This window comes from Malania oleifera, chromosome 3 (assembly GCF_029873635.1).
Source record: "Malania oleifera isolate guangnan ecotype guangnan chromosome 3, ASM2987363v1, whole genome shotgun sequence".
NCBI classification, from domain to species: Eukaryota; Viridiplantae; Streptophyta; class Magnoliopsida; order Santalales; family Ximeniaceae; genus Malania; species Malania oleifera.
The window spans coordinates 22,487,194-22,505,670 of NC_080419.1; the positions used below are offsets into that span (position 1 = coordinate 22,487,194).

General features: G+C 36.6%; 2 protein-coding genes across 3 annotated transcripts in view; both read left to right on the forward strand.

The window, feature by feature from the left end:
- The first annotated feature begins 858 nt into the window (after positions 1–858).
- LOC131150278 (transcription termination factor MTERF6, chloroplastic/mitochondrial-like) lies at positions 859–6,920 on the forward strand. The gene is made up of 2 exons (XM_058100887.1): positions 859–2,987; positions 6,569–6,920. The coding sequence occupies exon 1, from the start codon at positions 950–952 to the stop codon at positions 2,102–2,104; it is 1,155 nt and encodes a 384-aa protein (XP_057956870.1). The 5' UTR covers positions 859–949; the 3' UTR covers positions 2,105–2,987; positions 6,569–6,920.
- LOC131150276 (pentatricopeptide repeat-containing protein At4g26680, mitochondrial) overlaps positions 908–18,477 on the forward strand; it is a 35,747-nt gene continuing 18,177 nt past the window's right edge. Inside the window, exons 1-2 of one of the 2 annotated variants that reach the window (XM_058100886.1) lie at positions 908–1,267; positions 5,785–5,961. The gene's annotated coding sequence lies outside the window, so the exon portion shown is untranslated. The remainder of the gene's footprint in view (positions 1,268–5,784; positions 5,962–18,477) is intronic. The other variant, XM_058100885.1, reaches the window with a different exon arrangement.

Genomic DNA, 18,477 nt, shown 5'->3' on the forward strand with positions numbered 1-18,477 from the left:
CATATACCTTACTTTAGGTTTGAAAAAAAAAGATACAAACCTCCTTTAAGATTTTAGAAATTCAAAAATCCTCACCTAAGGTTTCAATAATTTCACGGACTTTTCCTAAAGTTTATAAAAAAAATTGTTAAACTCCATTTATATTTAATAAAGACGCTTGTTTTTAAAAAAATATAAGTATTTCAAAATTCAAATGTAAGAAAACACTAATAGAATATTTAAAATTATAAAAGAGATTTGTGTGATTTTTGAAAATTAAAAAAAAAAAAATTTGCTAAACTGAAAAAGGTAAAAGACTCTATGGTATTACTATCAAAAAATTATAGAAACAAAATTAGAAAAGACAACCAAAAGCTAAAAATGAGAAATCAATAATCGTTAATATTTATAAAATTAATACAAATTAAAATTTTAATAAAAATGTTCATTTTCATCTTTAAAATATGATTAAAATAATAAAATGATAAATAATACACTTAAAAATACTATGATAAAAATAAAAATTATTATAATTACTTTACTTAATAAAGTTTTATTGGACATGATAATTGAAAAATAGTAAAAAAATATATTTTTAAATTGGCTTCATTATTATTTTTTGAAATTTATATATATTTATTTTTAATTCATATGATCCTTTCATTTTATAAACTAGATGATTTAATTCAAATATATATATATATATATATATATCTATATACATATATATTAATTTTTTAAAAATAATTTATTAAAATAAAATATAATTCTTAAATTTTTTTAGAAAATATAAACCAACAAGCTTTTATAATTTGTTTACTGCGTAATTTTTTTTTTTTTACAAAAAAAAAAAAAAAAGAGAGAGGGAGAGGGAGAGAAAAATGAACAACCAGATGGTTTAACTCAAATTGAGAGAGATGGTGCGTGCATGAACTGGTGAGTTCTTCTTGCGATCTCTTTCATTTCAGTCATGTTTGTTTATCTCTGCAGAACCCTAATCAATTTGAGAACTTTCTATGGAGATTTGGCCTCTCAATCCTGCGTTCTTCAGCAGCCATGGCCATTTCTAACAAGATCAATCTCAAGTCGCACCTCGCATCAGCATTCTTTTGCAGCTTCTTACCTCATAAACACTTTTAGGTTCTCGCAGGAAGCTGCTGTAAAGGCTACCAAGTATGTCAATTTCGACTCCTCAGAGGGGCCGGACTCGGCCATCGCCTTTTTCGAGAGCAAAGGATTCTCTAGAAACCAAATCTCCAGTCTCATCAGAAAAGTTCCGCGGATTCTGGTATCGTATAATCCCGAGAAAATCCTTCTTCCCAAATTCCAATTTATGTATTCAATTGGCATTTCAAGCTCCGATCTTGCCAGAACCGTAACTTCATACCCAGATGTTCTGAGAAGAAGCTTAGAGAAACAACTCATTCCTTCTGTTAATTTCTTGAGGGATTTGCTTCGCTCAGATGAGAGAGTCGTCCTTGCTTTTAGGCGCTTCCCGGATATATTCGCGCATGATCTTTCAAAAAATGTGGAACCAAACGTTAAGATCTTGCGAGAGTGTGGAGTACCCGAGTCGAATATTGCGGATTTAGTAACTTGGCATCCTAGGGCTATCTTAGAAAAGAATGATTCGTTTAGAGAGGTTGTCAATAGCGTAAGGAAAATGGGTTTTAACCCTTCGAAGGGGGTGTTTGTTCTAGCAGTAAATGCAATGGCGTCAATGAGCAAAAAGAAATGGGAAAAGAAGATGGAGGCATATAGGAGTTGGGGTTGGTCTGAGGAAGACATTCTTGTTGCTTTTGGGAAGCATCCGTGGTGTATGATTACATCGGAGGACAAGATAATGGCAGTCATGGATTTTTTCGTCAATACAATGGGTTGGGACTCTTATCTAATTTCCAGAAACCCTATAATCCTTACATTGAGCTTGAAGAAGAGAATCATTCCTAGGTGTTTAGTTTTTCACGCTCTGTTGTCTAAGGGATTGTATAAGAAAGAGCTTAGAATCCATGCACTGTTGAATTCCCCTGAAGAGTATTTCCTAAAGAGATTTGTTACTTGTCATGAGAAGGAAGCTCCTCAGTTGTTGAAGCTATACAAGAAGAAATTGAATTGCCCTACATAAGCATCCGGTTCTGTGAGAAAGTGTGTGTTGAAATAGTTGTAGTATGTCAGCATTAACTTGCAAAATTATGTCATATTCTCTGTTTTGTTACTTTCTTCTGTTGATTTTCTTTGGTCTCAAAAGGCAGGAGCAACCATGATGCTTGCGCCATTTTGAAAATTTAGTTTATTTTTTATCTGTGATAGAGTTTGATTTCCAGCGAAGTAATGTTTACCTGTTTGTTCTAATTCAGTTGCCTAGTGTAATTCCCTTTGCTTTCTTTTAGCCTAGTTTAAATTTCTTATTTTAAGGGCAGTGTGAATTTTTTCAAAACCTTTTCTAAATTTTCACCGTTGCTTGTGGCCGTTGAGTGCAGACGCAAAGACAATTTACAAAGATCTAGTCATCAAATTCCTGAAATTGTCTGTGGTTTGCCCAGTGGGGGCTGAGGATGGACAAGCTTCCTTAGCTGTCCTAACAGACTGGTTTCAGAAATGTTCCATCTTAATTGTGTTCTTCCTTCGTGTTTGATAATCAAGACAACATGTGCTGCGATTTTCAGGAACATATGGAATCTCCATTATTCTTTTCATAATTCAGACAGAAGGATTTGAATGAGACATTTCTTAGGAGAGGTCAAGATTGGGAAATTAAGTGTTATTATTTCTTTGCTACACTTATATGCGAGCTGGGTCATCCAAGGTGGGGAAGATGTAATGAGGTGGAAGAGATCTAAGAGTGAGATTTTTTGAGGTCAAATCTTTCAAACGCATCATTAGCAATGAGACACTTGAGAGTGGTGAGTGTGCTTTCATCTGGAAAACTGTTTGGCAGACACTTGATCCTTCCAGAGTTGTGGTTCTAATGAGGTCTCTTGGCAGGAAAGAAGCAGAAGCTTTTGAAGGTACTGATTTTAATGAACTGTACTCAATCAATTAGAACTATGAATTTTTGGATTAACAGATAACCCTCTTATTCTAATACCCAGGCTACCGTTAATTTTGTTGCTTTGTGTCTTTGTAATCCTTCCTTCTCCATCTGTACCACCTGCTTGGTGCCCATAGTAATTCTTTTTATTTTGCTTATCCTAAAAGAAATACCTAGAAATTATTTTGGCTCTTGGTAATAGTATGGAATGTCATATGATTTTATTATAATGAATACTTGTTTTAAGAAGAGAGAACACTTAATTACCTTTAAAAGCGGACAAAATAGAAGTCATATAGATTTTTTTTTTTTTAACTATGAGGGTAGATGGATTGTAAAGTTATTCTAAGTGAAAGCACCACACAACATAGAGTTTTAGTGTTAGATATATGTATTAAAAAATAGAAGAAAAATGATAAAATACACCAATGTAAGACAACTAGGTGGTGTAACCTAAAGGGAGAAAATATAGTAAAATTTAAAGATAAAATGATCAAAGATAGAGATTAGACTATAGAAGATGAGATAAATACAAATATTCTTTGGAGTAGATTAGTTAGGTTTATTAAAGAGATAACTTAAGAGATTTTAGGTGAATCAAGGGGAAGATTCACGAATAATAAAGAAAGTTGGTGGTGGGATAAAGATGTCCAAAAGGCCATAAAAAAAAAAAAAAATGGTATAAAATGTTTCAAAAATGTAGAAACATGAATAACTTTGAAAAGTATAAAGAGGTGAGAAAAGATGCAAATAAGGCTGTTAGTGAAGCTAAACATATATCATTTAATAGTTTGTATGATAGATTAGACACAAAAGAAGGAGAAAAAGATATATTTAAACTTACTAAAGCTAAAGAAATGAAGAGTAAGGACTTAGGAAATGTAAAATGTATAAAAAGTGCAGATGATATCGTCTTGGTTAAGGACAAAGACATAAAAGATGGATGGCGAAGTTACTTTAGTAAGTTATTTAATGAAAATCAAATAGAAGACTTAAATTCAGAATTGACAAATGAGGAAAAGACTAAAAATATAAGATTTATTCTGAAAATTAGAGTTAATGAAGTTAAGTTTGCACTAAAAAAGATGAAAAATGGAAAAGGCATAGGACCAGATAACATCCCAATTGAAGTTTGGAAGCGCTTAGTTGATAACGAAATTATATGGTTAACTAATTTATTTAACAAAATTATAAAAATTAAGAAAATGCAAGATGAATGGAGGTAAGACACTTTAATACCTATATACAAAAATAAAGGAGATATTCAAAATTGTAATAACTATCGTGAAATTAAACTTGAAAGTCATACGACAAAACTGAAGGAAAGGGTATTTGAACAAAGATTAAGGTTACAAATAAAGGTTTTAGAAAATCAATTTGATTTTATGTCTGAAAGATCTACCACAAAAGTTATATATCTTTTAAAAACATTAATGTAAATGTTTAGGGAAAAGAAGAGGGACTTGCATATGGTATTTATTGACTTAGTGAAAGCATATGATAGGGTACCTGAAGAACTTCTATTGTGGGTTTTAGAAAAAATAAAAAAGAAAGGTTTATGTAGTAGATGTAATGATGTCATTAAGGATATGTACGATGGAGTAATGACTAGTGTAAGGACTATAGATGAAGAAACTAGAGAATTTCCAATCACCATAGGTGTACATCAAGAATCTGCTTTGAACCCTTATCTTTTTGTTTTAGTGATGGACCAACTGACTATGAATATTCAAAATGAGGTGCCATGGTGTATTTTGTTTGCAGATGATATTGTATTGATTGATGAAACTAGGGGCGGAGTAAAGGCTAAGTTAGAATTATGGAGAGAAGTTTTGGAATCTAAAAACTTTAAGATTAGAAATAAGACATAATATATGAAATGTAATTTCAGTAATAGTTGGGGTAATAATGGAGACAAAATTAAACTTGATGATGAAGAAATAAATAACACTTGTAGATTTCGATACCTTAGATCTTTTATGCAAGCTGAAGGAGAAATTAAAGATGATGTGATACATAAATTTAAAGCAGGTTGGGTAAAATGGAGAAGTTCTTCAAGTGTGCTTTGTGATCGTAGAATACCATTAAAATTAAAACTGAAGTTTGATTGGTCGGTTATAAGACCAATCATGCTATATGGATCAGAATGTTGGGTGACGAAAAAACAGAATATCAAAAATGTAAAAGTTGCCAAAATGAGAATGCTTAGATGGATGAGTGATATAACACTGAAAGATAAATTAAAGAATGAACATATACGCGATAAGTTGGGTGTAGCTCCTATAGAAGATAAGATAAGAGAGGGACGACTTAGATGGTTTGGGTACTTGCAACGTAGGCCACATAGTGCATTAGTTAAGAAGAGCAAGTTAGTTACTATGGGGGGTAGTAGAAGGAGAACTTGAAATGAGATAGTGAACAAGGATTTCATAGCCCTAAATTTGTCATAAGAAATGATCAATGATTGCATAAATTGGCGAAAAAAGATTCATATAGCTGACCCCACTTAGTGGGACTTAAGGCTTAGTTTTGTTGTTGTTGTTGCTGTTTGGTAATAGTATGGGAAGAGTGAAAGAAATGTTTTCAAATGTGCCCATCCAAAATTAGCAATTAGTACCTACTTTTTTCTTATTTTTATTGAGAAGGGAACAGAAGGTAACTCTCACACAAATCCATCCTTTTGGGGAACAAGGCAAGGAATGGAAAACTGGACTGAGTTCTTCACACAAATGAGAGGTAAACTGTTTTGACTTGTTTTTCCATGTTTATTTCAGCACGTTGATGAAGGACTGGAAACAAATACGAACTCATCCTCCCTTGCTTTCCCTGCTATTGTGAGTGCTTTGTAAATCTGATAATTGGCTCTTAGGGTCCTTGACAGACGACACTGATCTTTCAATCCCATCAGCTTCGTAAAAAATTTTATTCTATTGTAGCAGCTTAATTTACAGGTGATTTTCTCAGTTCAAATGTTCAAATCTGCTAACCTGTTCTTTTTGAAAATTTGATGTATTCTTCTGTCCTACATAAGGCGAATGTTTTTTGGTGTTCAAACAATTTTGACCTATTTACATTTTCATTCATGAGTGCAGAGGATATTTTATTTTTTATTTTAAAGAAGATGCCTATCAGACGGAATAATTTTGTTGATGATTTTAGCATGCAATGCTTTAATAGGGATCGGTTAATTTATCCTAGTTTGAGACTTAAATGTTGCATTTAGAATGTACAACTATGTAGTTCTGAGACACTTCAGCTATTCACATCAATTTCACAAGGTCCAATTCAGCAGTTTATCTTCCTTCTCAAGAAAATTTGAAGGAAGATTCCTATAAGGATCCGATGAATGTGCTGCTGATGCTAGTGTTTTTTTGGGCATGTAGTTATCAAAGATTTTGTAACTTGAATCTCTGAGCTGTGTAGTGATCTGTTCATGGTTGTGAAAGGTTAACATTTGCCTCTGTGATTGGCATTTTGGTGTTTTTTTTCCTCTCTCTTGTTAATGGTGTTTGTTGGGCTGGTTTCATTTTCATGTTTCATCATTGCTGTCAATTGCAGGTTTTGTTTTTTGGGGTGCAGAGGAGATGATAGGGAGTAGTTCTGCACTTCTACACTATGAATCAGCATTTGACATGAAGCCAAGAAGTATAACTTCTATCATTTTGTTCATTATCTGCTAAAAGGCAGCTGGCTGACTTTTAGTCTTTTAATGACGATTAATTTGCTCAGAGGAAAAAGACTGTAGTTTGTAAAATTCACTAAATAATATGCCTACTAATATTTAGGTGATGGAAGTTCTGTAATATGTTTATATTTTGTGCTGTGTTAAACTTTTCCTGAATTTGGAATCATGATAGGTTTGAGTGTGGGATTCATTCTAATGAGATCAGTTCTAAATTTGAAAAATTAATAATTTTCTATTTCGTCATCAATCATATAAATCTATCAATTAAAATTATTATTAATGGAAAAATGTGAAGCTTAAGAAAAACCTCGGCAAAGGGAATTTGAACATTCTATGATCGAACAACTATTAGAATTTTTAAAAAAGAAAAACATTGTACTCTTTAATAAATTATATAATGAAAATCAAATAAAAAACTTAAACTTAGAATTGACAAATGAGGAAAAGATTAAAAATATGAGATTTATTTGTAAAATTAGAGTTAATGAAATTAAATTTGCACTAAAAAAATGAAAAATGGAAAAGATATAGGACCGAATAACATCTCAATTGAAGTTTGGAAGTGTTTAGGTGATAACGGAATTATATGGTTAACTAATTTATTTAAGGTAATTATAAAAACTAAGAAAAAGTTAGATGAATGAAGGAAAAATACTTTAATACCTATATACAAAAATAAATGAGATATTTAGAAAAGTAATAACTATTGTGGAATTAGACTTATGAGTCATACAACGAAACCATGTGAAAGTGTAGTTGAACAAAGATTAAGGCTAGAAAGAAAGGTCTTGAAAAATCTATTTGGTTTTATGCTTGTGAGATCTACCATAGTAGCTATATATCTTTTAAGAAGATTAATAGAAAAGTTTAGGGAAAAGAAGAGGGACTTGCATATGGTATTTATTGACTTAGAGAAAACATATAATAGGGTACCTAGAGAAGTTCTACTGTGGGTTTTAGAAAGACAAAAAAAGGTACATGTAGTAGGTGTATTGATGTCATTAAGGATATGTACGATGGAGACTATAGATGGAGAAACCACAGAATTTCCAATCACCATAGGTGTATATTAAGGATCCGCTTTGAGCTCTTATCTTTTTACTTTAGTGATGGACCAACTGACTAAGAACATTCAAAATGAGGTTTTATGACGTATGTTGTTTGCAAATGATAGTGTTGATTAATGAAACTAGGGGTGGAGTAGAGGTTAGGTTAGAATTATGGAGAGAAGCTTTGGAATCTAGAGGTTTTAGGACAACTTAAAAAAAAAAAAAACTGAATATATGAAATGTAATTTTAGTAGTGGTCGGGAGAATATTAGAGACAAAATTAAACTTGATGATGAAGAAATAAATAGCACTTGTAGTTTTTGATACATTGGATTTATTATCCAAGTTGAAGGAGATATTGAGGATGATGTTACACATAGACTTAAAGTGTGTTGGGTAACATGGAGAAGTACTTCAAGTGTGCTTTGTGATCATAGAATACCCTTAAAATTAAAAAGAAAACTTTAGGATGACTATAAGACCAGTTATGCTTTAAGGATAAAATGTTGGGTGACAAAAAAAATAGAACATCCAAAATGTAAAAGTTGCAAAGATGAAAATGCTTAGATAGATGAGTGGTATAACATTGAAAAATAAATTAAAGAATGAACATATTCACAATAAGTTAGATATAGTTCCTATAAAAGATAAGAGAGGGATGACTCAGATGGTTTGGGCACTTGCAACGTAGGGCACATAGTGCGTCAGTGAAGAAGAGTGAATTAGTTACTATGGGGGATAGTAGAAGGGGTAGGGGTAGACCTAAAATGACTTAGAATGAGATAGTGAATAAGGATTTAATAACCCTAAATTTGTCAAAAAAATGGTCCATGATCGCATAAATTGACAAACAATGATTCATATAGCCTGACCCCACCTAGTGGGACTTAGACTTGATTTTGTTATTGTTGTTGTTTGGTAATTGTATGGAAGAGTGAAAGAAAATTTTTTTCAAATGTGCCCATCCAAATTTAGAAATTAGTAGGTTCTACTTTTTTCTTATTTTTTTATTGAGAAAGGAATAGAAGGCAACTCTTGCACAAATCCATCCTTTTAGGAAACAAAGCAAGAAATGGAAAATTGGACTGAGTTCTTCACAGAAATGAAAGGTAAATTGTTTTGACTTGGACGGGAAACAAATAAGAACTCATCCTCAATTGCTTTCCTTGTTGTTGTGAGTGCTTTGTAAATCTGATAATTAGCTCTTAGAGTCCTTGATAGACAGCACAGATCTTTCAATCCCATTAGCTTTGTAAAAAAATTTATTTTACTGTAGCAACTTAATTTACAAGTGATTTGTTGGAGATGTGGTTTATATTCGGAACGTATCACATGTACCGGAGAAAGTTAGGTGAAGCGAGTGACAATTACATGAGCGGAGTATGTAACACTAGGGCAAACTGTCGACTGATTAGGCCAAATCGTTGATAGTTCCAGGTTGTACGCAAGAGTATTTTCTCAGCACCAATTAGTTGATTGTTTGGCCTAAACAGTTGACTAATTCAGTTGGTGCAGATTACGAATTTTGAATTCAGGGGCTTGTAGATTGGGGTCATCTGGAGGATTTTCCTTCGGTAGATCACTATAGTTATAGTTTAGTTTTATTAGAACTCTTTTATAGGCATTGGGTTCATACTTAAACACTTTTATAACCCAAAGATGTAAGCTTTGACATTGTTCATAGTGAAAATTGAAGTGCTGCTCCCATGGATGTAGGCTATTGGCGAACCACGTATATCTTATGCGTTCTAGTTGTGGTTTGCTTGTTCTTATTATAATTTGATGGCTTTTTTAGTATATTTCATCATTGAGTGTTTGCATTAGTGATTGTTGAGTGATTCATGATTGATTGCGTGCTTCCGCTGCGCGTGTTCAAGTCAAACGAAACACCAACAAGTGGTATTAGAGCATCAAGTTCTGTAATGGTTGGGGGTCTCTTCGATGAAGTTTGATGTGAACAAGTTCGATGGAATGGGTAATTTCAGGTTTTGGCAACAAAGAGTGAAAGATCTTCTAGTGCAACAAGGGATGAGGAAGGCTTTGTACAAAAGAAGTTGAACAACATGAACGAGGCAAGTTGGAAGGAGCTTGAAGCAATGGCGATTTCCATAATCTGACATTGTCTAGCCGATGATGTTATGACAACGTCATGGATGAGGAATCATCGGTGGGATATAGTTGAAGCTTTGGAAGCCGATACATGTCCAAGTCACTAACGAACAAGCTATATCTTAAGAAAAAGCTTTATAAGATTAAGATGGCGGAGGGTTCTGATCTTTCTCAACACATCAACACTTTCAATCAGATCATTAGCGATCTAAAGCGTGTCGATGTGAGGTTCGATGAAGAGGATAAGGCATTGATGCTACTAAATTTCCTATTGACATATTTGACATACAAAAACCTGGTTATGACTCTAGCTCGAGGAAAAGAAACTTTGGAGTTGGAGGATATCACGAGTGCATTGCTAGGGTTCCACCAAAGGAAGAAGGCCAGTGATGAGGACTCACATGCTGAAGGGCTCGTGGCAAAGGGGAATCAGGATCGTGGGAGGAGTGGTTCTCGGAGTGGATCGAGCGGCCATAGGGCTCGATCTAAGTCTAGGAAGAAGAAGGACATGCAATGTTTTAAGTGCGTCAAAAGAGGGCATATAAAACGCGAGTGTCCGGAAAGGAGTAAGGGAGCTGCTAAAAACAAAGAAGGTTCATTAATGATGACAAATGTAGTTGAAGAATAGGACTTTGGGAGTGGTGATGGTGATATGCTATCAGTTTCATCAGGCTCGAATGAGTTCTCGGATTCTTGGATTTTGGACTCTAAATGTTCATATCATATGACGCCAAATAAGGACTGGTTCACTACGTATAGACTGGTCAGTTCTGGTTCCGTTCTGATGGGGAACAATGCTATGTGCAAAGTGATCGAGATGGATAATATCAGAATCAGGATGTATGATGGTGTAGTGTAGATGTTGTGTGATGTGAGGCACATACCAGAGTTGAAGAAGAATCTAGCTTCATTAGGCACCTTGGATTGCAATGGGTTTAGTTACAAGTCCGAAGGTGGGGTAATGAAGGTGAGCAAGGGAGTTCTTACCGTGATGAAGGGGAAGAGAGTGAGGAGTAATATTTACACACTGTTGGGAATCAAGGTTGTAGGTGGAGCTACATCCATAGAGTCTGAGTCTGACAGTAATTTTTTGTGGCATATGCATCTACGGCATATAGGAGAGCATGAGATGCAAGAACTCCACAAGCGAGATCTTATGAAGGGGGTAAAATCATGTAAGCTAAAGTTCTGCAAGTACTGCATACTTGGGAAGCACAACTGGGTTTAGTTCATGACGTCCACGCACAAGATGGAGGGAGTATTGGACTACATTCATTTAGATGTTTAGGGACTGATGAGAGTGGCATCATAAGGGGGACATGTGTATTTCATGAGTTTTATCGACGACTACTCACGAAAGGTTTGGGTTTACTTCATGCATCACAAGTTGGAAACGTTTGCCAAGTTTAAAGTGTGGAAAGCTGAAGTGGAGAACTAGACCGGGAGAAAAATCAAATTCCTCATAACATACAATAGGATTGAGTACACAAATTCGTAATTCAGAAAGTTTTGCGAGCAGTAAGGCATAAGGAGGCATTTTATCGTGCGTCGGACACTGCAGCAAAGCGGGTTAGCGGAGAGGATGAACTGGACCCTGGTTGAAAAGGCTCGGTGTCTTAGGTTGCAGGCTGCGCTCGCCATGAATTTCTGGGCCAAGGTGGTTAATATGGTATGTTTCTTGCTAAACATATCACTTAGGGCATCACACAATGGGAAAGTTGCTGAGGAGCTGTAGATCGGTGAAAAGGTAAACTACTCTGGACTTAGACTATTTAGGTGTCCGACCTATGTGCACATTCAGGGTGAGGAGAGATCTAAGCTTGATGCAAAGTCTAGACGGTGCATCTTTCTAGGATATCATAAAGGGGTGAAAGGGTTCAAGTTGTGGGATCCAGAGGCAAACAAGGTGGTGATCAGTAAGGACGTGGTTTTCGATGAGAAAACCACGTTGTGGCGCACTCAAGATGAAATAGAGAAACAGATTCCAGGAAATCATAGTAGCAATGAGTGTGTGATTCAAGTGGAGTTAGAGACTCAAGGCAGACATGCAGGGAGTCCTAGATTGAGAGATCAACCAGTGGTGCAGGTGGAGTCAGAAACTCAGGGTAGAGATGAAACGGGGAGTTCTAGCTCGAATGACCAGCAGCTGTGTCGAAGCATAGATTTAGATAGACCCAGATGCGTCGTCAGGCCACCCCAAAGATATGGTTTTGACGATATGGTGTTTTATGCGCTTATCACCAGCAGCGGGGATCCTACTACCTATAAGGAGGCTATGCATATCTAGGAGAAAGGTAGTTGGATAGGCGCTATGGTGGAGGAGATAAAGTTGTTGCATAAGAACCAAACATGGGACTTGGTAAAGCTTCTAGTTGGAAAGCGAGAAATTGGATGCAAGTAGGTATACAGGAAAAAGGAAGCAGATTCAGAAAAGGGGAAAAGAGAAGTACAAGGTTCTCTTGTAACGAAGGGTTACTCGCAGATGAAGGGAGTATATTATGATGAAATCTTCTCTCCTGTGGTCAGACACACTTCCTTTAGGGTAGTGTTGGGGCTGGTGGTGCAACATGATCTGCATCTGGAGCATATGGAACGAAAGACAGTGTTTCTCCATGGTGACCTAGAGGAGCTGATTTACATGACACAGTCAAAAGGGTTTAGTCAACCTAGATAGAAGCATTTAGTTTGCAAACTGAAAAAATCACTGTACGGGCTAAAGCAGTCTCTGAGGCAGTGGTATAAGAGGTTTGACGCCTATATGACCCAAATCGGCTACAAGAGATGCGAGTATGATTGTTGCGTCTATGTGAGGAAACTTGTGAACAAGTCTCTTATTTTTCTACTGCTATACGTAGATGATATACTAATTGCTGCTAAAGACATGACCGAGGTAAATCGGTTAAAGACTTTGTTAGGAAAAGAATTCAACATGAAAGATTTGGGTGCAGCCAAGAGAATACTTGGCATCGAGATTCGCAGGGACCAAGTTGTAGAGAGACTATGGTTATCTCAAGGCGGTTATGTGGAGAAGGTGTTGGAGAGGTTTAGCATGGCCAATGCTAAACCAGTGAGCGCTCCTTTGGCAAGTCATTTTAGGTTGTCTACTGCCCAATGCCTAAGTACAAATGATGAAGTCCGTGATATGAGGGTCCCCTATGCTAGCACAGTAGGGTGTCTGATGTACGCCATGGTGTGTACGAGGCTAGGCCTGGCACATGCTGTTAGCATGGTGAGCAAGTTCTTTTCGAATCCGGGTCGACAACACTAGGATGATGTGAAGTGGATTTTCAGGTACTTGAGAGGTACGACCAAGTATGACATAGAGTTCAAAGCACAACAGAGTGATCCTACAGTGGTGGGGTACATGGATGCTGACTACGCAAGAGACTTGGATGACAGAAGGTCTACCACGGGGTACGTATTTACCCTTGTGGGGGGACCCATTTGTTGGAGGTCTATGGTACAGTCGCTTGTGGCATTGTCTACTACCGAGTCAGAGTACATGGCAGTGGCTAAGGCTTCTAAGAAGGTGTTGTGGCTTATGGGGTTGGTTAGAGAACTGGGTGTCTAGGAAGGTGGAGTTCGACTAAAGTGTGATTGTCAGAGTGTCATTTACGTTGTGAAGAATCAGGTGTACCATGCGAGGACAAAGCACATTGATGTGCAGTATCATAGCGTCAGGGAGTTGATAGCTTCAAGGGAATTTCTTTTTGAGAAGGTCCATACGTCTGATAATGTGGCGGATATGCCAACGAAGTCGGTCATGATGGACAAGTTCAAGCATTGCTTGGACTTGATCAACATCTCCAAGTACTTGAGGGGAGACAGACCCAAACTACAAGCCTGGGAGAAGCAATAGTTATGCTTTCAAATTTCCAAGGTGGTGAATATTTGCCAAGCTAGAGATTGTTGGAGATGTGGCTCATATTCGGAGCAGATCACATGTACTGGAGAGAGCTACGTAAGGTAAGGGACAATTTCATAAGAGGAGTATGCATGTAACGTCCTCAAAATTCTTACCATTTTTTTTTATTATGTGTATAACTACATCCATGCCTAAGCAGCGGAAACACAAATCATACAACCATTTACATATATACTATACAATACCAGAATCTAGTATATACAAGTCACAACCATACAAAAATAAACCCCTCCAGCATCATCTATCTCAAAAATACAAAACCCTATCATAAATCACCCTACAACCAGGGTAATCTCGTAAACTTCCTATCCGAAAGCCTAATCTGCTCACCTAGCTGGCTCACCTGAAAAATGTTAAAGTAATGGGGTGAGTCGACGCTTAATAAGTGGAAATATGCTATTACTAGTGTATGGCGGCGGAGTTAAATAATTAAAATACTGACATAATACTGTAATCTGAGAAAATTGATAAACTGAACAGAATATATCTATCTACCATGTAATCTTTAAAATATAACTGAGTATCCGAGTTTACTATCTAAAGGTACTGCTAATATTATAATAATATAAGTTGCTGCTATATGATATATCTGTACATAGGAGTTTCTGCTATACCCTGGGATCTGTATATCATGATATATCCCCTCATGATAGGGTTGTGCGGCCCGTAGGCTGGACTTACTCTGATCAGCCCTCCAGGTAAGTCAATATCTATCATCCGCCAATCTGTGATGATCTATGTAGATCCTGGCCCATTGTAATCACTCTGGGCTTTCACAAACCTCTGTCATCGTCTAACCGACTTCCTCAACCTAGCATACTGGGGAGACTGCAAATCTCTCCTAGCACGGTTAGACGGAATCCACATGCTATCTAAGTCATGTGGTTGCACGTGTCTGAAACTAGCAACGGTACCATGCTCTGCTGTAATTATATATGTCTGTAATTTCCATAGGGATCTGATATCGTGTAATACTGTATACATATATACATATATATATATATATATATAATATATACTCATTTTGCTGCTTTTAACATGATTTCAAAAACAACCACAACACTATATTTCTGAGCTCTATTATCTAAGATATCTGACTATTCTGTGTATGATATTTGTGGGCTCTGTATATAATATTTGTATGCTCTGTATGTACTCTCTATATGCTTTGTAAATAATCTGTATACTCTGTATATCTGCTGTAGCATCTTGATGCTATCACTGTATAATCTGTCTGAGTATTATGGTCTAGAAATCATGTTTTTCTTTGAAAATACTGTAAGTCTCATTCATTTCTAATATTCTGAAATATCTGAATATCTATATACCTGAAATATTGTAAAATCTATATATATGTATATATATATATATATATATATATATATATATATATATGATACTGTAATAAACTCATGCCACACATTTGAATAAACATAGTCTCATGCTCAATTCCTGTAATTTCTGCTATAAGGTAATATTCATAAATCTCTGGAAAATAATCTGATATACATGCTTGAAACACTCATTCATAATCTTCTGTATACATAATAAGAATTACTAGCATAGCATATTTCCCTTACCAAATTACTAGCATAGCATATTTCTCTTACCTTAATTCTGAAAAGTCTCAATTAAATTCTGGCCCTATACCCATAGGGTTCTTAGCTCAACATCCTGAAAAACAATATCCCCCAGATCATAATATCAGTATTTCCTTACCTACAACATTTCTCATAACTATAAGGAAGGCATAATCTGAATAAAATACCTTACCTTGGATTTGTGATGAATTTCAAATCGACTCTCCCCACGATCTGCTCTGGAAGACTTGCATAGAACTTTGTCGGGAGCGTCGTGGTGGCCTCGGATCTTCAATCCGGCGAGAAATGGGGCTAGGATCTAAGAGAGAAGAGGAGGGGATCGTAGGAGAGAGAGAGAGAGAGAGAGAGAGAGAAAAGTTCTGCGCTGAAATTTTGGTTAAAAATTCGAGTTTCAACTATTTATAGGACTGAATTTGTCGACGAGACATGTCACCTTGTCGACGAGTCCTTCAATAATTTCGTCGATGAACTTCCTCCCTCGTCGACAAATTTCAGACTATCCCAAAACCCTTATCGGTATCTTCTCGTCGACGAAACTTGTCTTCGTCAACGAGGTCCCCTTGTGCGCTCGTCGATGAATCCCTGTGTTCGTCGACGAGGCCCTGTGTAAGAATCCCGGGTTATTCCAACCAAAGTGCAATGTCGTCGACGAACGCTAAGCCTACTGTCTTGTTCTATTCCTGTTTCCATTTTCCTTTCTCTTTATTATTCAAATACCAATATTTTTCGGGTCATTGCATTCTCCCCTCCTTATAAAATTTCGTCCTCGAAATTTACTATTTGTATCTCCATTTATCATCCCATAAAGGAAAATGGTCTACTTATTTTATTTCCTGCCCTCACTTGTGGCGGAGGAATACCGTGGTTACATTTATGTTTTGAGAAATTACACATATAAAACTAAAAAACTATATACTAACTAATATCAATACATGTACTTGCAAAAGAAACATATCTAACTATTATACTTTACCTGAGTACCTTTATACCTCTTGGAACAACTGCGGGTATTTCTGTCTGATCTGCTCCTCGAGCTCCCATGAAGCCTCCTCTATAGCGTGATTCTTCCACAAAACTTTTACTAACTGTATTTTTTTAGTGCATAAAATCTGAACCTTCCTGTCCAAAATCTGTACTTGTACTTCTTCATATGCTAATGAATCCTTAAGCTCTATCTCTGCATAACTAAGGATGTGGGATGGGTCTGGGACGTATTTCCTTAACATGGCAACATGAAACACATCATGAATTCGAGCCAAAGCTGGCGGCAAAGCTAGCCTGTAAGCAACTGACTCTATTCTATCAAGTATTTCAAAAGGACCAATATACTTAGGGCTCAACTTGTCCTTCTTTCTAAATCTCATAACTCCTTTCAGAGGAGCTATCTTTAAAAATACTCAATCTCCCACATCAAATTCCAACTCTTGGTGGCGAGTATCTGCGTAGCTTTTCTGCCGACTCTGTGCTGTACTGATTCTTTCTCTAATTAATTGGACTTTGTCGGATGCTTGTTGTATTATCTCGGGACCCAAAACTCGCATCTCTCCTACCTCATCCCAGAAGAGAGGAGAACGACATCTCCTACCATACAGTGCCTCATATGGAGCTATGCCGATACTAGACTGGTAGCTATTATTTTAGGCAAATTCAACTAGTGGTAGAAACTGAGTCCAGCTACCCCCAAAATCTAGTACGCACAAACGAAGCATATCTTCTAAGGTCTGAATTGTCCTCTCAGTCTGGCCATCTATCTGGGGATGGAAAGCTATACTAAATGCTAACTATGTACTCATAGCCTCCTGAAAGCTTTTCTAGAATCGTGAAGTAAATCGAGGATCGCAGTCTAAAACTATGGATACTGGTACACCATGGATGCGAACTATCTCCTAAACATATATCTCTGCCAATCTGTCCATGGAATAGCCGACTTTAATAGGGATAAAATGGGCAGTTTTCGTCAAACGATCAACAACTACCCAAATTGCATTCAATCCCTGCCGCACTGGTGGTAACCCCGTAACAAAATTCATAGAAACGTGGTCCCGCTTCCACTCTGAAATAAATAACGGTTGCAACTGTCCTACTGGTCTTTAGTGCTCAGCTTTAACTTGCTGGTATGTCAAGCACTGCTGGACAAATTCGGCTATCTCCCCCTTCATTCCACTCCACCAAAAGTACTCTCACAGATCCCTGTACATTTTAGTACTGCCCGGATGGACTATGTATAGTGATCTGTGAGCCTCCTCCAATATAGTTCTCTTGATTTCGGTATCCGCAGGAGCACATAGTCTAGTACAGAAACGCAAAGCTCCGTCATCTGATATGCTAAACTCCTCTCCCTAACCATCCCTCACTCTAGCCATCACCACTGCCAACTCTGTATCATCTCCCTGAGCTACTTTAATTTTCTCATATAAGGTTGGCTGTATGACTAGGCTGGCAACAAAACCCTGAGGACTATCCTCTACCAACTCTATAATGAGTCTCTCTAAATTCATCAAAATCGAGTGCTGAATCTTCATGGCTGCTAGTGCTGGTCCCACTGATTTTCTGCTCAGTGCATCTGCTACTACATTCGCTTTTCCTGGGTGGTAATTAATAGTACAGTCATAATCTTTAATAATCTCTAACCACCTTCTTTGTCTCATATTTAATTCTCTCTGAGTGAAAAAATATTTCAGACTCTTGTGATCTGTAAAAATTTTGCATTTTCCCCCATACAGATAATGCCTCTAGATTTTAAGAGCGTACACCACTGCAGCTAACTCCAAGTCATGCACAAGGTAATTCTTCTCATATTCTTTAAGTTTACTAGAAGCATATGCAATAACCCTATCGTGCTCCATCAATACGCACCCAAGCCCTTTCAGGGATGCATCACTATATATTACAAACTCATCCTCTCCTGATGGAATAACCAACACTGGAGCTGTAACCAATCTTTGCTTCAACTCCTGGAAGCTCCGCTCACAATCATCACTCCATTCAAACCGTACATTTTTCCTTGTAAGTCGCGTCAACGGACCTGACAAACTGGAAAATCCCTCTACAAAGTGTTGGTAATAGCCTGCCAATCCCAGAAAACTTCGAACCTCTTG